Source organism: Marmota marmota, unplaced genomic scaffold (assembly GCF_001458135.2).
Source record: "Marmota marmota marmota unplaced genomic scaffold, marMar, whole genome shotgun sequence".
Taxonomy (NCBI): Eukaryota; Metazoa; Chordata; class Mammalia; order Rodentia; family Sciuridae; genus Marmota; species Marmota marmota.
The window spans coordinates 1,991,081-2,012,684 of record NW_025999930.1 but is presented as its reverse complement, the minus strand read 5'-3'; the positions used below and the strand labels follow the sequence as shown (position 1 = coordinate 2,012,684).

Genomic DNA, 21,604 nt, shown 5'->3' with positions numbered 1-21,604 from the left:
ACAACCAGTGTAACTCCACACCATATATAACCACAAGAATGGGATACTAATTAGAATAAGTTATATTCCATGTATGTATAATATGTCAAAATACACTCTACTGTCATGTATACCTAAAAAGAACAAATAAAAAATTAAACTGACAAAAACATCCAGTTTCCAACAATAACGACAAAAAGTAAGACATACAAAAAAAAATGAAGTGCTACCCAAACACAGGATGGGGGCTTAGCAGACAAAGATTACAAAGCAGCTATTGTAAACATGCTTAGGAAACTTGAGGTAATCATGCTTACAGAGATAGAGGGGAAAATGACAGTATCTCATATGAGAATATCAACACAGAGAAATCATAAAAGTGAAACAACTGGGAATTCTGGAGTTGAAACAATACAGAATGAAAAATTCATTTGAGAGTCAACAATAGATCTGAACCGGTGGAAGAATTAGGAAAGATAAATGGACAGGAATTATGCATGTAAGCATGTCATTTTGGGTCCTGTGAGCCTTCCTTAGCAACTGACCTTGGATTAACTGGGCTGAGACAGTGTACACCACCTCCTTTTGTAACATGGCATTCTGTAGCTTTGGGCCTTGTGGCCGTTTCTCATGTGCAGCCTATTCCTCTCTCTTGAGTTATCCGTCCATAAGGCACATATTATTTTGTTACTTTTCATATTCAGTTGTCTTTTTTCCTTCCCTTATTTTCTCAGTTAATAGCCTTCTGTGTGCTTCTTGGTTTCTATTTCTCTTGGGTCCACCTGCACTTTAGTCTCCAGTGACCTCTGGTTTTCAGAGTAGCCTAGCAGTAAAGTCTTTTCCAGTTAATTTTAATAAAGGTGTAATTATATTCTTCCCAAACCGATGATTTATTATCTTCTATGATATCTATGTGCCTCCTGTTTTGAGAGCATATGCTAAATCAACAGTTTCTCACATGTACTCCCATCAGAATAGTTCTCTCCCATGGAGATGTTGCTTTTCTAAGGGTTTATATTAAACTTTGGTCTACATTTTTGTCTAACAATGATGTGCATTCTGTGTGTGCAGTAATGTGTGCCCATGTGTTCTTGCTTTACTAGTACCTCTTTCACATCTCTAAATTCTTCCATAGTCATCAAACTTTTTTTTTGTGGGAGGGTGGCCATTTTCTCTTATATCCTTCATATTTCATGACTATCATTTGCCTATGCCTATATAGTCTAAATTTAACATTCTGTCTAGTGCTATCATATTTCTTTTAAATGCTTTTATTAGTACATAAAACTCATTGGTTTTGAAAATCCATATATAGGCATTTGGCTTCTGATATCCCATCTTTCTTTCATGTCTGACTTACTTCTACCATGGTCACAGATTTGTTAATTATCATAGTTGATCATATTACATACATCTCCTGTTATTTGAGTTATGTAATCCTCTCAGTTGATTGGCTCAGCAAATGCAAACTTTCTTTCATTGCTCAAAGAGCACAAGGATTAAGAGGTATAGAAGAAGAGGGTCTTCCTCTCACAAAGCAAAAATACTAAGTAAAATTATCTAGATAAAATAAATCCCAGGGAGCAAAGACAAAGGCAAGGATTCGTTCATATTCCAATAAACACCAAAAAGCAAAACTATAGATAATAAAATGGGTCAGCTTGAGGCAATTATCTAAATTTTGGGTGCTACAATTTTTAAGCTATCAGCATTAATATTGTTGCCAAAATTAAAATCAGATACTTGTAAGAGGGATATCGTCTTATTTTACAGAAAATTTATTAGACTAACAATTTATAAGTATTTATACCAAGCAGCAAGTACGGTGCTTGCCAACAAATCCTTTCTGAGAGCTAACACAGGGGAACTTTTCTGGTTGGTAAACTCAAGTCAAAAGATAGAGCCAAGAGCAGCAGCAGAAAGAGAAGTTGATGTGCTTCTTTGGGGAGCTCCTGTGGCGGGCATTAAGGAAGTGATGAGGGTACTGTCTGGGACTGAGAAGTAGCCCTGGTGATCCTTACCTTCTTTAGGCACCCACATCATATCTAGCTCTTAATATGGTTTCTAGCTGTCCCTTACTGTACTAAACAGGCTTCGCCAGTGGTTTTCAACTAGTGGAGTCCTAAGCCCAAGAGCCCACTATCCTGTGAGGACGGACCTGCTAGGGATCCTTCACATTCCAGTGTTACATGCTCAGATTCCAGAAGTCCTAACCCAATGCTGCATTTCTCCATGAAGAGAAGGGTTAGATGCCAGCTTATCAGTGCTATGTACTGATAATAAGGAACAAAATGGGCAAAATAGGCTTCTATGAGGTTAGGCTCTTTGTGCAACACCACTTCTATGGCCATCAGAGAATTCTAAATAGTGAATGAGGGTCATATCACCACAATCCATTTGTAAAGTGGATACAACTGCTTATATATACAACCTCCCATTTGCAGACACAGTAGCTTGTTGTGTGACAAAACCTTTTAAGTGCAAGGAAAAGTTAACTTTACACAGAAAAACCTGGCACACGCTACCCCAAACAGGTGGTCAAGGTTGGTTAGCACCGTGACCCTTCATGTTGACAGCATATGGTCTTGCTGAGAATGACATTTACCTCTGTAGGCTTCTTACCAAAAGCCTGCTGACACCAGTATAACCATGACAAGAAAATCTCAGACCCAAATTGAGGGATTATTCTACAAAATACCTGGCAAGTACTCCTTAAAAATTGCCAAGGTAATCAAAAATATATGAGAGGTCAGAGAAATGTCCCAGAGCAGTAGAGATTAGAGACGCAACAGTTAAATACAGGATGGCATCGTGGAAGGGATCAGGGGATAGAAAAGGTATTAGGGAAAAAATAGTGAAAAGCTGAAAAAAAATTTACTTATATAAATGTATCAGTGTGACTTTGTTATACAAACATACTATAGTAATATATGATGTTAACAGGGGAAACTGGATGAGGAGCATATCTGGGCTATAACTAGATATTCTGTACATCTAAGCTATTCCAAAATGTATTTTAAAAAGGGCTCTGGGACAATTTTCTTTTCGTCTGTGCTTTTCTGAAAAATCAAACATGTAGGAAGAGATGCTTTTTGGCTCTCATTTCCTTCTTGGCACTGTTCAGTAAGCACAAGTTGCATCCAGGTGTCAGAGACTAAGGAAGAACAAAACTATTCCCTCAGCTGCTGACACCTCCTGCCAGGGTTAATGATGTATGCCATCAGTGATGGTACCATGACACAACTCTTATCCAATGGTGGGTTTTTATTCTTGCCTCTTGTCTTTGGCAGTGATGCCACTAAATTAACTGAAAACAAGCCAGTATCAAAGAAATACCTATTTCCAATCAAGGTTAAAGATATACCATCATTTTCCCTCACACTATCCTTTTACCCAATATAAACAAGCAATAAGGACTAGAGAAATTTTTCCAAGAGAAACTGACTTACTGTCCTCATGTTCAATCTACCTGATCAAACTTACAAAAAGAAACTTGACCAGGGTTAAGAGAATTTTTTTATTTTTCCAGGTTTTCAAAATGATTCCACTTTCTTCTTCATGCTAAACAAACCATAAGCCTGAAATATCACAGATTAACCAAATGTTTTATTGGCCAAGACTATATTACATTACATATTTTCCCCCAAATGAGTCTGCTGCTCAGTACCCGTGCTGTGCTTCTGGCATGAAGTAGCCCTTTCCATTGCAATTCTAAAACGTGCTGTCCTAGCTGGTCCAAAACAGCTCTGATTTACAGAAGTGTACAGTGTGAGAAGCCATTATGTTTAAAAATTAAATTAAGAGGATACTCAGGTTATATGTGCACAAGAGGGCTAAGGATATTTGTCTTAAAATCACTCAAAAGTGTAACAACAACACAAGTACTGCTACCACCTACACATACACAATGTTAGATAGACAAAAACATAGAAAAATGTCCAAGAATGTCATGGGCCTTAGCAATGCAGGGCCAGATTAGCAGGAAGGCCAAAAATCAAAAGCACCAAGTTTAAGGAAACCAAGAGAAGAACAGTCACTCATTCTGACAATGGAAGTAGCCATGTGCAGAGCAAGTGTGGCTGGCTCCTACCAGAACTCACCAGCACTGATGAATCATCTGTTTGCATGTCGACTCACGGGTGTTCCACATAGCTCAGAGACAATTCAAACATTTATTAGTACTGTCCACAGAATTCAAGTTATTCTTACACTTTCAAAACTCAACAGTCTACAGTGGCTTAGTCTATAGGTAAATACTATCTTATATATTTTCTATAAAATTTTTAATATTACACAAAAAACGCAGGTTTTGATGTCTCAGTTCTAGGTAAGGATGTTAACCTCAGTTCTGAAACTCAGAATAAATTATCTGAAAACAAACTTTCAATATTTGTTGAAAAATGCTACTTACTCAAAATATAAAATTTTAACCAAGTTATTTGATGTTTAATGCAGTTCTCTTTGTGGTAAAGGCTTTTTTTCCCCCTGAGATTTCTCTGGCTCTTAATAAAGGCTTCTGGTTATTAAGATGTTGATGACAGTATTGTCCTGAGACAGCTCTGATATGCAATAAGTTGAATTTGTATAGGTCTTCTGACATTTAATATGTTCATAGGGTTTCACTCCACGCTAACAAGAGAGTAGGCCCAACGATGTGCATTTAACAACAGACCAAACCTGTAAGAGCCTAACATAACACACTAATCTTTGTTTAAAAAAAAAAAAAAAAACAGGAAAGTCAAGTACTGAAGACCTGGAAGTGGAGAGTTGTCCCAGGCACTCTTGTTTCCTTTCCCTGTCTGCCACGTCCCAACGCGGCACTCAGGTTTGCTGTGGCAGTCGTCTCCACCCCACTAACCATGGACCAGGGAGAATGCAAGGTGATTTTTAAAGGACTGGGCTTAAATGTGATATCTGGTGTCACATTCCCTGGCCAGCCCCACCTGGACCAACACTATAGGGAAATCTCATCAAGCTATACCTTACTGTGCGTCATGCAGTAAGGCAGGAGTTCCCTGAGGGCTTTCCAAACTCATTCCACACTGGGGCTTTTGCTCTGGTGTGCATCCTGGTGCGATGGACCCTAAGAGCTGCCTTACGGACAAAAGTTTTTCCACACTCATCACATTCATAGGGTTTGTCCCCTGTGTGAATCCTCTGGTGCACCCTGAGAGTTGAATTCTGGGCAAAAGCCTTCCCACATTCATTGCACTCGTAGGGCTTCTCCCCTGTGTGAATTCTCTGGTGTGCACCAAGGTGAGATTTCTGGGAGAACGCTTTCCCACACTCACCACACTCGTAGGGTCTCACACCTGTGTGAACCCTCTGGTGCACCCTGAGAGTTGAGTTCTGGGCAAAAGCCTTCCCACAGTCGCTGCACTCGTAGGGCTTCTCCCCCGTGTGCACCCTCTGGTGGGCACTAACATATGACTTCTCGGAAAAGCTTTTCCCACACTGGTGACACTCGTACGGCTTCTCCCCCATGCGCGTCCTCAGGTGTGCTCTGAGGTGTGACGTCTTGGAGAAAGCCTTCCCACACTCAGTACACTCGTAGGGTTTCTCCCCTGTGTGAGTCCTGTGATGCGCTCGGAGGGCTGAACTATCAGCAAACGTTTTCCCACACTGACTGCACCCGTAGGGCTTCTCCCCCGTGTGCGTTCTCTGGTGGGCGCAGAGGTGTGTCCTTTGAGAGAAGGTTTTCCCACATTCGCTGCACTCATAGGGCTTCTCCCCTCTGTGAATTCTCTGGTGCACGATGAGGGCTGCCTTGTAGACAAAACGTTTCCCGCATACGTTACACCCATAGGGCTTTTCCCCTGTGTGGGTCCTCTCATGTCCACTGAGGTACGATTTCTGGGAGAAAGTTTTTCCACATTCACTACACTCATAGGGTTTCTCCCCTGTGTGAATTCTTTGATGTGTGCTGAGGTGTGTTTTCTGAGAAAAGGTTTTCCCACACTCATTACATTCATAGAGTTTCTCCCCTGTGTGGATTTTCTGATGTGCTCTGAGGGCTGAATTGTGGGCAAAAGTTTTCTCACAGTCACTGCATTCGTAGGGTTTCTCCCCTGTGTGAGTCCTCTGATGCACTCTGAGGGCTGAATTATGGGCAAAGGTTTTCTCACAGTCATTACACCCATAGGGCTTCTCCCCCGTGTGAATTCTCTGATGGGCTCTGAAGGCTGAGTTATAGGTAAAGGATCTGCCACATTCATTACACCCGTAGGGCTTCTCCCCTGTGTGAATTCTCTCATGGGCTCTGAGAACAGAAACATGGGCAAAAGATCTCCCACACACATGACACGCATAGGGCTTCTCGCCTGTGTGAATTCTCTGATGTGCCCTGAGGGTTGAAGTGTCAGCAAAAGCTTTCCCACACTGGCTACATTCATAGGGTTTTTCCCCAGTGTGAGTTCTCTGATGTGCACTGAGATGTGTCTTGTGAGAGAAAGTCTTCCCACATTCAATGCATTCATAGGGTCTTTCACCCCTGTGAGTTCTCTGATGTGCTGTCAGATGTGACGTTTTGGAGAACGTTTTCCCACAGTCAGCACATTCATAGGGTTTCCCACCCGGGTGAACTTTCTGATATTCCTTGAGATGTCCCATCACGGAGGTTTTCACATACTCACGGCTGTGGCAGATCTTCATCTCTGTGTCTGTTCTCTGCTGTCCCATGGGGGGTGGTGTGTGACATTTCCTGCAGTCGTTGTTACCATAAGGTTTCTCCTTTGTGTGAAGCCTCAGATGTTCACTGAGGTTTGACTTCTCACAGAAAGTGTTCCCACATTTATTGCATTCACAGAGTTTGGACGCCATATGAGTTCCAGGATGCTGACTAGGGTGTGAATGTGAACAAAAGAATTTCCCACATTCCTCACATTTGTAAGGGTTCTCCCCTGAGTGAGTCTTCTGATCCTGAATGGGGTGTGCTTTCTGGAAAAAGGATTCCCTGCGTTTCCCGTACAGACCTGACTGGCAGGGTTTCTCTTGAGTTTGCTGATGTGTGATAAGGCCTAATTTCCAGAAGAAGGTATTAGTACATTCAGGACATTCACAGAAGTTATCTCCAATTGGCTTCTCCTGATGTACTATGTGGGCCGGACTTTGGCTCAAGTTTTCTTCACATGGATTGCTTTCAAGAACACTCTGTCCTGTAACAGGTCTCTGAGCTTGAATTAGGGGTAACTTCCTACATGAATTAATACCATTTTTATCACATTCCTGGTGTGTTACAGCCAGGTGAACTTTACTATACTCCTCGATGGTGGATTCGCAGCAGAATTCCCCACAGTCACTAACATCAGAGCACTTCTCCCTTGGGTCAGCTCTCGTGTGGCTAAACAGAGTTGTCCTATCACAGTTTTTCCCAAGCTCATCATCCTGACAGCACTGCTCTTCTGTTGGAGAACTCTCAACTGTAAGGCAGACAGTTTTTTCATACAAAATTTTCCCAAACTCACTGCATTCAAACAATTGCTCCAATGTTTGAAATCTCTGATCCTTACCTTTCTTAACACTAACAGTTTTCACATTTTTATTATATTCATGAGATTTCTCTCCAGTATGAGTGTCCCTGTGTTTACTAGAAAGCTGCAAATTTTCACATACAGTCATGTAATCAGCCTTCTCTCTTGAATAGTCTCCTTCACTAATAATTAACTCAGAAATAACTGGAAAATTCACTTGACATGAATCATGTTTATAGGTTATTTTTCCTGAAAAACCTGAAGCTATGCCCAAATTAAATGGTTTTTCTAGAACTTTCTGTCCTTCTTTACTCAGTGTTTTATCACCAATGAATATTACTTGCCATAGAGGCTTCCCTTGTTTGTCTTGATTTCCCTTGATGTGGACGTCTACTTTGTAATAACCTAAAATGAGAAAAAATTGGAAACATAAATCTTACATTTCTTATGTAAAGGAACTTTAACTATTTTGTGTTACATATTTTATTCTGATGTTTCTAGTCATGCATCCAAGATCAATTCACACACAGAGAGACAGCCATTCTCCTCCCTCATCCATGGATGTTGGTTTTTTTTAAAAGTACGTATTACTTTCAGTGAGAGCCCAAACAGAATAGCCTCATTCCTCCAAGGTTCTTCCTTCTGACAACTGAAAATCCAACAAAAGAAAAGTAACTACATGTGAAAATGCTTCAAAAAATGTAAAGAAAGTGGACCTCAGAACTTAAGAAAATGACACAATGGAGAATTCCAAGGCTTTTTTTCCTACTTCTTAGATGTACTACACTGTACACTGAAGAAGCCAATGATATGAAGATAACAAAGATACAGACAAAAATATGCTCTAAGAAAAGTCTATTCATTCTAGTCAATGGTCTCAAAGGTCTAATGAAATAGAAACTTTTTTGGACAAACTCCACCTACTCAAGCCAAACAAAACTACAGTTCCACAGAGGCTGAGCAGGAAGCGAATCTTCCAGGGCCAGAGACACAGAAGACAGGCGGTTTTGTATTTCCCTTCGTGAGCCAAATGACGAGTTTATAGGAAAGATGATGAAGGATACAAAGAAAGTTCCATTTGGGGAATATGCTGGGAGATGGTGATAGCAGCCACTGACAAACCCCACCTGCAGCCATATTCTTACTAATTTATAAAACAAAGAATCTCAAGAACAACAAATATTTTGTTTTAGGGCACCAGTGGCAATTCACAAAAGATAGAGGAAAGAAAGAACAAAGAAAACTTAAAGCACAGAAACAAGAGGAAGAAGTACATGGTAAGCGTGACCCCACAGATAGGAAGATGAGGTTGCACTTAGATAACCACACCTTCAAGACCTGATGACACAATACGTTCAATAACAGCTGGATTCACATTCTTCTCAAATGACATGAAACATCCTAGGATAAAAGAAAAACCTTCACAAATATAAAAGAATGGAAATTATACAAGGATGATTTCAACCTCCAGAGAAATTATACTAGGAATCAGTAAACAAAGGTATACGGAGAAATAAAAATATTTGTAAACTAGGCACTTTTGAATAACTCAGGAGTGAAAGTGTAAGCTTACAGAAAACATTTCTGAAGTGAATAGAAACACAAACAAAACACAGGAATTTGTGGGCTGCAGCTAAAGCAGTGCTCAGAAGTAAACTCATGGCTTAAAATGTTTCACATTAGAAAAGAAAGATCGACAGTCAGTTACCTAAGCATCTCCTCTAAGAAACTAAATAAAAAGAGGAAATTAAATCCAAAGAACAAAGAAGGAAGAAAATAGCAAAGATTAGAGAAGATATTGCAATTGAAAAAAGAAAACAACACAGAAGGTTAATCAAACCAAACTTAGTTCTTTGAAAAGATTTTAAATCTTTTCAATTTTTAATTTTGATTAAAATTAATAGGAAAATCAAAAGACACAAATTATCAACATCAGAAAAACAAGAGGGAGGTGTGCTTACTGACACAACAGACATTGAAGAGATCATAAAGGAAGGTTAGCAAAAACTCTTATATTAGTTCAGGTTACTATTACAAATCGCCATAAACTGGGTGACTTAAACAACAAATATTTATCACAGTTCTGGAAGCTGGAAGTCCAAAAAGAGTGCTAGCCTGGTCATGTTCTGTCAGCACTCTCATGCACTAGACCACTGACTTCCTGTTATTTATTCACACAGTGCAAAGAGGTACTAGTTGCCTGGACTCTTCTTGTAAGAGCACTCTAAACTCTTCATGGAAGCTCCACCTGCATGACTTAACTACCTTCCAAAAGTTGCACCTCTAAATGGAGACATCAGGATCAGAGTTTCAACATATGACTGGAGGAAAGGGAACAAATATTCAGTCCACTGCAAACTCTATGCCCACAAACAATTCACACAAATAATAAGCAAATTCCTTAGAAAAAAACAAACTTCTAAATTCACTTAAGAAGAAAGATAACCTAACCTAAATAATTATACACACAAATGCAGAATATATATATAAAATATGCAGTTTACATATTATACTATATATACACATATGTAATAAACTACATAATACATACATGTAGCATGATACATAAATAAAGGAAATAAACAAAAAGTCTATAACATCAGGCTTCAGAGTAAGAGACTGAATGATTTCTAAAATTGGGAAAAATAAGAGTGGCATCCATACTCACCACCTTTACTCAAGACTGTACTAGAATTATCAGCTAGTGCAATATGACAAGAATAAAAACAAAAAGATGTGGAGTAGTTCTATTAAAAAAAAATCCACACAAACAAAATAATCTACAAACAAGTTCTCTGAACTAATAAGAATTTTAGCAAAATCAAAATACAAGGCCTGTATACAATCCTATGCCTATAAACAAACAATAATTAATGGGTTGGAATTTGAAATTACAGCAACAATATTATTTAGCATGTCATCAAAACTATTTTTTAAAATCTTGATATTGATAACGTGAAAGCTGCAAAACACTGAAGAAGGAAATCCTAAATAAATGAGGAGAGACACTGGTAATTCTCTTCAAGTAAATATAGAGATTCAACACAATTCCAGTTGAAATGCCAGCATGCTTGTCTTCCTTTCTCTTTTTCTTTTAATAAGGAAAGGAGATCATTTTAAATTCATAGAGAAGATGAAAATTAGAAAACTACCTGATTTCAAAAACTTCTTTCATGTGTGTGTGGTGCTTGGGATCTAAGCCAGGGTAGGCAAACACTCTACCACTGAATGCTTCTCTGGTCTTCTATACAGTAATCAAGATAATACAATGCTGGCATAGGACAGATATGTAGATGAATAAAATAGAACAGAAACTCCAGAAACACACTCACAAGTATACATTCACTGATATTTCTGTTTGTTTTCTTGTGGTGCTGGGGATTGAACCAGGGCCTTGTGCATGCAAGGCAAGCACTCTACCAACTGAGCTACATCCCCAGCCCATTTTTATTTCTAAGTAATGCAAAGACACAATTTGATGGAAAAACAGCCTTTTCAACAAATAGAACTAGAATAACTGGACTCCCTATTTTAAAAGTTTAAAACGTGACATACAACTCATATTTTCTATGTAAGTTAATAATCAATGGATCATAATCTAAGTGTAGAAAGTTAAACTTTAAAATTTCTAAAAGAGAGCAAGAATAAATCTGTGTTACTTTTAAGTTCTGAAGGTTATAGACAGAAAAAACAAACCATGATCCATAAGATAAAATTAATAATTGGACCTTATCAAGATTAATGCTCAGTTTTAGCCAGCCACTTTTGAAACCATACCAATAGGAGAAACAGGTGGCAACATCATTACCTGCCAAGTGGGAACAGACGTCCAGACTCCTGGCCGATCTCCACTGGCACCCTGGGTTAGGGAGACAGCCTCCACATTAACACCAAGCAGAGGTGGGAGATCAGGCATCCCTCAGGCATCTGCTGACACTAACTGTCTTCCATTTCATCAGGTGCCAAGGCCCCTAGTTCATCATCCTTCTCTCCACTTTGCAGGATTTCTGTGTGTGTGTGTGTGTGTGTGTGTGTGTGTGTTTTCACATAAATACATACGTCTGAACTCGGGGTACAGTAGGAAGGAAAATGCTTACTCTACTTTTCCTCAATCCTTTCCTAAGAAGAGTCATGAACCTATTGTATATAGTCTTGTAGGACATTTCTAATTTAATTTGATAACCAGCTATTTAAGTCATTTGGATCCATTTTTCTGTGTTACTTTTAAGTTATTTCAAGATCCTATCCCCAATGTCCTAGAGTGCCACTTGAGACCAACTGTCTTAAAGCACGTGTTTGCTTGAGCTTTCCACCCTGTTTCTCTAATTTATTAGATGATCTAACTCCTGACCCAAGTACTCCACTGCTCAGAGCTTTGCCTAAGTCTCCATATCTGGTAGACCAAGCCCTCCTGTATCATTCTTATTTATGAATGGGATCTTGTCTACTATGGCATTAAATCTATACATATATATCCCCACTTGAGTTTATCACGTAGGTATTTCTTCTCTTTATCTTTATTAGGGTTACCTAAAGTTTGACCCATTCTGTTGTTTTTTATTCTAAGAAATTGTCCATTCCTTGGTTTTATAGTTTATTAATTTCTGATTTTACTTTTAAATTCTTCTGCTTTCATTAGTGTATTTTTGTTACTCTTTTTGCTTAATTTATTAAGCAAACTTACTCCTGTTAACTAATTTAGCTATAGTTGAAGGTTCCTAATATACAACCACATATATTCAAAAGTATGCAATTTTGGATTTCCTTTTATATACATTGATTAATAAAGATAATTTTTTTAGTTTTCGTGTAGCACTTTTGTTTATTCATTTTATTAATTTCTAGATTTATCATACTATGTTCAGAGAATATTTGTGGCGATTCTAATGAGTTAGAATAATATTACATTTTCATTTTCTTATGATTATTTCATGGGAATAATCTTTGCATTCGGCATCCATAATTTATGGTTCACTTGAGTACAATGCTATTTATATCTCCTACAGTAGTACTACTGTTTAATCAGATGACATATATTATGATGTCCTAATTCTAATGAGTTTTAGTTTCTTAGGACTCCACTATTTGGTGATTTTTTGAATACTGATATTATTTTATTTGGTATAATCATTCAGATTCTTAAAACTTTTTTTAACCCATGTTTTTGAGCAAGAGAGGTTTCCTTTCTTTTTCAAGTCCAAAGACCAAACGCACAGCCTTGGGAGTGCTAGGCAAAGGTCTGCCACTGAGCTAAATACCCAACCCCAAGGGGCTTCTTTTAATTCAATGTACTTTAACTTGCTAACGCCAAATCTGAATAACAAGGGGAGATGAAACCTACATTATTTTATTCTTATTGACTTAACAACTTTACCATTCTTTTATGCTCCATCTAAATTAGGCCAACCTTTATGTTATTTCTTTACAGTCTTCTCTTTATAAGTTATTTTTCTGAGACATTTGTTACAGTGACAGACAGCTGGATTAGTATCGCACTCCGGGTTTAAGGACCCCAATTCTCTGATAGTGCTCACTCACCTGGGTACTTGTGGCTTAGGAATCTGTCCTCTGAAGACCACGGTTCTTCTCCTTGCTCCAATTTGAATATCACCTTGGGCTTGGTAATGCAATACCCTATAAATAGAATAATTGAGGGTGCTTATGTACCAGATCCTCAGTCTTTTGGGTTTGCAAAAAATGGGTTAAAAAAAAAACAGGCAAGTAAAGGTGCTCAAGTAAATGTGCTCAACTGAAGTGTACTATTTCTGTTTTGCTACAGGTTTCAATTACTTTAGACCTCTTAATCCAAAGCTTGATTACCAATGTTCATCTCGATAGAGTCCACGTGTTTTGATAATTAGAAAACAAAAAGGAAATATATTCTAGAGGGAGTCACATGGTCAGGTCTGCTCACCCACGGAGACCAGGTGGCTGTAGTTCTCCAGCATCACCTCTCTGTACAGAGTCCTCTGAGCAGGGCCCATGTGCCGCCACTCCTCCGGGGAGAGTTCCACAGTCACATCCTCGAATGACACTGATCCCTGTGTCAAACATTTTGTTCAAGGGCTCAGAATTAGATAACAGAAAAAAAAAAATGCCTTTGAGAACTACTTTTTCTATCTGTTCTGGAGCTCAAAACTGAATGGTTTTACAAAAGGCCTACCCTGGACCTAATTTTGTTGTAAACTTTGGTATTACTCAATTAGTTAGATAAGCTTTTAGTGTACTGTAATTCATTTATATACGTAAATGAATTACAGATTTTCAAAGACCAAAAAAAAAGCCAATGTAGATAGACATTCTACAATTATTCATTCACATCCCAATGGGTCACCCTAGGTATTCTCTAGGATGTTCACATTTTCCTTGGACAGCATCATATAACTAATGGAAGCCAACAAAGAGATCCATATATGCTCTGTAGACCTTGCACCTGACAGAACTCAAGTAGAAAGATATATAAATCTAGAGCACCCGAAGAGCAAAGAACAGTTTACAAAGGAGTTGGAACCAGAGTTGGAACACTACCTATACTAAAATAATAGTAATGTGATAATAGGAATAGATCACACAGGAGGAAAAAAATCACCATGTGGTTAACAACGTTCTCATGTAGCTACCCGGTCCAGATGCTTAACCAGCTTTTAAATTTTTTTATTTTATTAAAAAAAATAGTGCCAAAAATTGATATGGTGGTGCAAAAAACTTGGTATTGGAGAAACAAAAGTAAAAAATGCATTAGAAGTTGTAGTGAAACGGATCTGTCCATGCAGCTACTAAGGGTCCATAGAACATAAAGACAGAAAGGTCTCTTAAATAAGTATGCACTTGATTTTAGGGCAGAGAACAGATAGCTAACTTGAAGGTGGTATTTTTAGAGTTACTAACAATTTAAGTGCTATCATCAGACAGCTCCCAGAGCACATAGGGATTAAGGAAGAAAAAATACAAAAATAACAGCTAAAGAACCAGGGTTATTAAAAAGGCTGGTAGAAAATATACAGGTCACAAAGCCAGAAGAGTTTCCTGCAAACTAATAACAGAATTAGGAGAGGGTATCTTAGAAGCCAAGAAAAGGGAAATTTCCCACAACAAAAAACTTCAAATTCAAGCTAACAAGTGTTAAGAGTGAAATAGTAAAGATCCAAGAATATTCTCTCTTCACAAAAGCAATAAAAATCTAGTAAAAAGTGAAGAATCAACTTTTTCAGACCTCTGTAAGCTAATCCAAAATTCACAGCAATCTGAAGAGCTGTTATAAAAGAAAAACAGCAGCATCATACTAAGAACTGTGATCTTGGGACATTTTAACTTGTCCATCTCCATGTCTTTCCCCTCAATTCTGCAGTAGCTTCAACTGAGAACCAATGGTCTGAAATACAGTGAAAAATAGCAGTCTGGCAACTAGGAGGAGGCAGATCTGGGTTCACATTCAAAGCCTCACTCCCAGACACTCACTCATCATTTGACCTGTCTGATAGTTCCCTGCAGAACACACTTGCAAAGCTCAGCTAGTTAAAAAAAAAAAAAAAAAAAAAAAAAGCCTTATCCTCAAAGGCCTTAGTCAAAGGCATTTAAAGCAATTGTTTAACTTAGCAGTGCCCTGGAATGGTGAGAAACAGTGGGAACGTCAGTTTCAGTTTTCAAAAAACTAAAAAAGAAAAAAAGAAGAATGACATGTGCACAAAAGTCTTGAAAAGTTCCCTTAGATTCCTGAGACTCTAGAAGGCTGCCAACATAGAGCTGAGCAGCCGGTCGGGATTGTGAGCATGCTTAGGACAGACAGGAGAAGGCCCAAGGCTACCGTCTCTGCATGACCTGGAAGTCTACAGTAAGCAGAGCATGAAGGCTGGTGCAGAGGTGGAAATGGCCTGATGCTCCTAAAGGAGCAGAACCCTTTGGCAAAACCCGGAAGACATACTGATTTCAGGAATTAAAGAAATTTCTGCAGAGACTTCAGCTGCCTGCCACTCACAACAAAAACACAGGCTCTTCAGAACTAGTTGTTAAAGTCACTGAATAAATAAATTTCAACCCTCACTCCTGTGGAGGGGAGGAATTCTTGATTTCTACAGTTGCCACAGTGTTTTATTTAAAATATCCAGTTTTCAACAAAAAAATTACAAAAGATAAAAATTAAAAAGAAAGTAATATCCATGTGGAAGGGGAAAAGTGCAATAAATAGGAATAACTCCTGAGGAAACAGATACTGGATTAACCAGACAATGACTTCAAATCAGCTATTTTAAATCTGGTCAAAGACCCAGTGAAAGATGATGTCTAAGGACCAAAATAAAACATGAAAATCACATTTCACCCAATAAAGTATACGAACAAAGTGATAAATGTTATAAAAAGGAATCAAATAGAAACTCTACAGTTGAAAAGTACAATAACTGAAAAAAAATTCATATAAAAATTTGTTCAACAGTAGATGTGAGCAAGTGTGGGGGGGAGCACATACTCTTAAGAGACATGTATGCAATGAGGGAAACAAAGAAATAATGACAGAAAATGAGCTGTGGGACAGCATCAAGCTTGTTCTCAGGCAGGATGAGAGTGCCAGACAGAAAGAAGAGTGGGCCTGAAAAGAAATTGAAAAAAATAATAGCAATGAAGTCCCAAAATTCATGATTAGTCTACACCCTGAAGCAGCTCAAAAAACTTCAAATAGGATAAACTTGGAGTAAGAGGCTGTCACGACCCCTCGCCAGCAAGGGAAAACACGACACAGGATTCTTCTTTCAGCAGTTTATTCAGGCCTTGATTCATGTATCATCTTCTAGTGACCCCCCGCCGAGCGCCCAAGCACAGCCTAATAAAGCCTCCCGCATACCAATCTTAAGCTGCCACGTGGACCTTTCTCATAGGATGGGAAGGGATTGCGTGCCAATTCTCCATATTAGGAGTTGTTTGTCACAGGCCACAGTGGAAGCCGGCGCCATCTTCTAATGGCGGCCACGGTCTAAATAGAACGGCTCACCACAAGAGGCCACAGCTGGACCCTTGATAATCAAAGTGTTAAAAAGCCAAAGACAGACAATCATTTTTTTTTTTTTTTTTTTGGTACTGGGGACTGAACCAGGGACATTCTACCACTGAGCCCCATCCCCAACCCTGTTTATTTTTATTTTGAAACAAATTCTCACTAAGTTGCCCAGGTTGGCACTGAACCTGCCTCAGCCTCCTGAGTAGCTGGGATTACCTGCCTAGGTCACTATGGGCAGTAACAAAGAGATAATTTTAAAATCAGCAAGAGAGAAATGACTAGTCATATTAAAGGTGATTTCTAATGAGAAACCATGAAGACAGAAGTTAATGGAATGACATATTCAAAGTACTCAAAGAAAAAAACTGTCAACCAAGAATCATCAACAGGCAACCAAAACCTCCCCAGAGAAACAAAAACTAAGAAAATTCATCAAAGGCAAAACTGCCCTATGAGAAATAAAAAGGGTGTGGTCCAGACAGAAAGTAGATTAAAGTTGCTTGGGACTTGGAAAGAACACAGTGAGAGTTAGGGGTTTGAAGGCAATGAAAATGTTCTAAAACTAATTGTGGTGATTCCTTCATGAACCTGAGAACACAGTGAAAAATTCCTAAATTCTGCATTTAATTGGGTGAGCAGTATAATACATGAACTAAATCTCAACAAAGCTGAAAAATAAGAGAGGATGAAGTCATCAGAGACAACAAAGAAGACCAAAGGGTCAGGGATGGAGTACAGAGATGAGCCACGTGAAAGGACAAGAGACGATGACTCCCTGAAGACACTGGCAGGGAAAGGACAGGACAGTGCAGAGAAACTTTCCAGGACAGAGTGAGAAGTAGAGGCAAGTGTTGCACAAAAGTTAAGTAAGGAACGGAGGAGGGCCACTGGATGTATTACAACCCACAGGGCCCTGAGATCACAGGCAATCTTCTATGTTTTTAGCAAGTTATTAACTAAATCACCAACTTGAACCTTCCACAAGGAAGCAGTCTGCTTTAGATTTCTCATCAATGTAAATCTTTAAGTATTATCTGTCTGACACTCTGCCATGACTATCAGAAACCTCAGAGAAGTATTGCAGCTCTTTTAGAATTTGTCTAGCAGGTTTTCTGGCTATTGCCGGAAGGCCCCCCACCAAAAAAAAAAAAAAAACCTCAGAAATAAACTGTAACTTGGCTTGGTAAATTTACAATATTTAAGGACCTGTGTCTATCCATGTGCTACTTTTGACTCTACTGTTGATCAATATTTCCGTACCTTCTATGAAAGTCTTTCTACTTTTTCCACGTTAATGTACAGACACAGAAACCTTTATAAAATCAATTGTAAAACAAACTGGTTATTACAAACCAAACTCACCGGATATGTGTTCATTTTCTGCAGCTCCTGGAAGAGTGGAGGAAACTGAAGATTCAGCTGGGGATAAGAGAAACAGGGGTCATCAGAGACGTAGTTTGCCTTAAAACTGTAAAAATCTCATCATATCAGCTGTATAAAAAGGTTCCTGATGAGGAATAGCCCTTTGACTCTTAAAAGGGACAAGAAAGACTACATAGAGGCAGCAAGAACTAAACACGTGCATCTCGATATGATTATATGTCACCAAGGTGAAAATCGTTTTTTGTTGATATATCAAAAAAGTTAAAATAAAAGAACAGGATTGGCTAACAAAGCTCAACCACATAAGAAATGAAACTCTATCTTCATTAAAACTAGTGTCACAAAAACTATATGGGCTGGCTTATTAAATTCTTACTGTCTTTCCAAAGTTAGAATACACACAGAAAATTCCGAAATAAAGATGGGATGTTTTATGCAATATATTTTTAAACTTTCAATTCTAAATTGGTTGTTGACTTTTTAAAGAAAGACCTTTTGATAAGTTGCTATGGCACTCATCTGTGTAAGTGAACAGCACTCTGCTTGGCTCCTGGTTCTGCCCTGGGTAACTTTAAGACTCAGGATTTTTGAGCTTCCAATATAGAAAACTTCCTCTACTATCATTTTGTTATTCTCTATGTTCAGGAAAGAGGGAGCATCACATAACTCTACATGCCACATGAGATGACAGGCATGGTATGAGACAGCTCAGGATCTGGAAAGGCTGAGGGGAGAATGAAGGAAATGGGATGTTGAAGATTTTGACAGTTGGTTGTCTCCCCCAGATATCAAGCCCTCACCAGCCCTCCAGGAAGTGCCTTTTGCTTTGCAGCCTGGTGGCCATCCATTCCTTTCAACACCAAGTTGAAAACTAGTTCACAGCATCCATGATCACAAAGCCTGTGATGCCACTGGAAGTGGTGGCTTCACCAAGTCTGACTCATGCTGTGTAGGGAATCAAGAACTGCCTCTAACAGAGCAAAGCAGTACCTTCTCCTTTCTAGAATCTTCTGTGTTTGCTCTGAAGCTCTGGGAGGAATCTCGATCAAACTAGCTCTTCTTGTTAGTGGCAGTAGTCACTAGGACTCCCTCTTCCCTGCTTATAAAAGCTGCTTTGCTCCATGGTTCCAGGACCAGACCTGAGGAGCAAATTTGAACCCTCACCTAACACCCTAAACCTGATTCTTCTGGAATTCACTAGAAGTATGCTATCCTTTATTGTAGCCTTATCCACATGCAATTACTGAACACCTTAAATTTGGCTCATGTCCCAAGCCAAAATAATATATTGGATGTACTGAGTTAAATGAAATACATCAGTGAAATTGGCTTTGTCTGATGATTTTTTTTTTCCTGTAGTCACTGAAAACTTCCAAATTTCGTGCATGTTTTGCATTATCTTTCTACTGGACAGCACTGCACGGCAACATCCATCTGCCTTTGAGGGCACAGATAGCCTGAAACGTGCAAAGAGGTTCAGGAGCTGAGACCCTTCTGACCCAAGCGCTCTGTGGAGATCCCACAAATCCCAGGATCTGTTTCGCACATGGTGAGATTCTCTCCACAGTCTATCACAGTCATCATCCTTGGAGACTTGGGAACAGCCGCTCCACCTAAGTCCTCTGAAGGTTTCAGGCAGGTAGGATGTAAAGAAGAGCCAGTGACAGGGGGTAAAACTGTGTTGGAGGGGTGGGTCCTCTCTCACCTACTTAAGGTGTCCTGGGGCACCCACCCCCATGAATACCTTCCATGTTTTAAAATGGCTTGTTTAATAAACACGTCCCGAAGGTGCAATAAATGCCAAACCAAGAAAACAAGCGTCTCCTGCTCAGGACTACACTTGCTCGGTGCTTGTGACTCGAATTTGACAAAACGTCCTACAGGCAGCTAAGGGGAGTGGAGCTGGCGGTCACAGCCTCCCGCCGGTCACCAAGGCTACCACCGCGCATCCCCCTCTCCGCACCGCAGACCCCGGCCGCGCGGGGACCTGCGCGCTCGGTCCCCCGCACACGCCCACCTGTCCCGAGGGCCCCACGCCGCGCGGAGCCGTCGCCGGCGCTCTCACCCGGGGACACAGCGTCTGCTCTCGCACAGAAGCCGAGCGTCTGAGGCAGCATCCCGTGCCGGGCGGGGCCTGCGCGAGTGCAGACGGAGCTCCGACCGCCGTTCCCAGAGTGCAGCGCGGGAAGCCCGTGACGTCAGAAACTACACTTCCCATGAGCCTCTGCGCCCCGGGCGCGATTTCGCTCGGCTTCCTTAGACCTGAGGGAGAGTTTGGCCTGAGGTTTGCAGCCTAGGTGTTTCCAGAATATGGGCCTAACAAGCTGCAATGCGGGGTTCCCAATTGGATGCTCTTTGGGAGGAAAAAACAGCTGCAAACAGATGTTAACAGCCGGGGGCATGAATATGGCTGGACATTAAAAGTACTAAGAAAAATTACCGTTACTTGGTGTGATGATATTGAGAAATTGTACAGTTGTGTGTTTGAAGATTAAAGTATTACTTTAAAATGATGCAACGAAACAGAAAGCAATTACGGCAGAATTGTTAAATGCTGCATGTTAATTGTTAAAGATTCAGAATTGTTAAATCTGTATGTGCAATGCTCTTTTACCATTTTCAACTGTTCTCGGTATTTGACTGTTTATGACGTACATAGGAAAAGACCTGGAGAGGGGGAAATTGGGGGTAGGAAAGTGAGAAGACCATCCTATCCGTATGGAAGTATGCCTTTAAACTCAAAACTGCCAAGAGAAATAAAGGTACATTCAAATATATCTTGTAAAGAGAACTATGAAATAGTACACCTACTAGCAGTGTTTATCTGGAAGGTGGGCGGAGGGAAGCTAGCTGATCAAACTTACCCAGTCATGCGTGAAAACACATGCAACCCAAAATAAGAAAATGATCATTTCCTCAACCTTGCATTTCCATGAGGAAATCTTCCTTGAAACTTAACGTGTGCATTATGACATTAAAAACAAAAACAAAAACAAAAAAACCCTTAGGGACATGTGATACAATAATAGTTTTTTTTAATTAATAAGCTTTTTTTAGAGCAGCTTTCCATATACAGAAAAATCAAGCAGAAAGCCAAAGTCCCCACATACTCACTCTCGTCAGCCTACACTCAGGTTCCCCTACTATTAACATCTTGTATAGAATAGGATGTTTTGTACGATTAGTGAAATTCACTCTTCGTTTCCTATAGTTCTTTGGGTTTTTTCAAATGCAAAATGGGGTGCAGCATGACTTCCACCGATACAATAACGTAACATTCATTAAAGTTATTTATATAGGGTCTCAGAATCAATGGGGCCTTCGGGTCATTATAGTAATCATCCAAAATTATTTCACATCCCTAAAAATCCTCTATGCTCTACCAATTCACCCTCCCATATATTTTCCTTTGGCTGAATGTTATTTAGTTGGACAGTTGGAATCACACAGTATGTTGCCTTTTCATACTAGCTTCCTTAAAACAGACATGTGAATAATCATTTTCCATATCTTTCCACAGCTTGATATCTCATTTAAAAAAATCTCTGGATAATACATTCCAGAGTATGGATATACCACAGTTTATCCACTTACATATATAAAGACATCTTTGATGCTTCCAAGTGTTTGCAGTTATGAATAAAACTGCTATAAACTTTTGTACGCAGGCTTTTGTGTGGACCTAGTTTTTCAAACCTGCTAGGTAATTATTAAGGAACACAATTACTAGACTGTGTAGTGAAACTACATTTAGGTTTATTGTTTAAAAATCTGCCAGGCTGTC

General features: G+C 39.4%; 1 protein-coding gene and 1 non-coding gene across 4 annotated transcripts; one reads left to right on the top strand and one right to left on the bottom strand.

The window, feature by feature from the left end:
- Positions 1-3,482: 3,482 nt before the first annotated feature.
- Positions 3,483-19,973, bottom strand: Znf658 (zinc finger protein 658). 3 transcript variants are annotated; one of them, XM_048800524.1, is made up of 5 exons: positions 19,886-19,973; positions 17,800-17,856; positions 13,363-13,489; positions 12,987-13,082; positions 3,483-7,853 (listed from the first exon to the last, which is right to left on the bottom strand). In XM_048800524.1, the coding sequence occupies exons 2-5, from the start codon at positions 17,812-17,814 to the stop codon at positions 4,972-4,974; spliced, it is 3,120 nt and encodes a 1,039-aa protein (XP_048656481.1). In that variant the 5' UTR covers positions 17,815-17,856; positions 19,886-19,973; the 3' UTR covers positions 3,483-4,971. The 3 variants fall into 3 exon arrangements, with proteins under 3 accessions (XP_048656481.1, XP_048656480.1, XP_048656482.1); XM_048800523.1 differs by having other exon boundaries at positions 19,838-19,945; XM_048800525.1 differs by lacking the exons at positions 12,987-13,082; positions 13,363-13,489; positions 17,800-17,856; positions 19,886-19,973 and adding exons at positions 11,257-11,325; positions 11,504-11,511.
- LOC125615962 lies at positions 17,511-17,572 on the top strand. Its single transcript, XR_007346565.1, has one exon. It is a non-coding gene; the product is annotated as a U7 small nuclear RNA (small nuclear RNA).
- Positions 19,974-21,604: the final 1,631 nt, after the last annotated feature.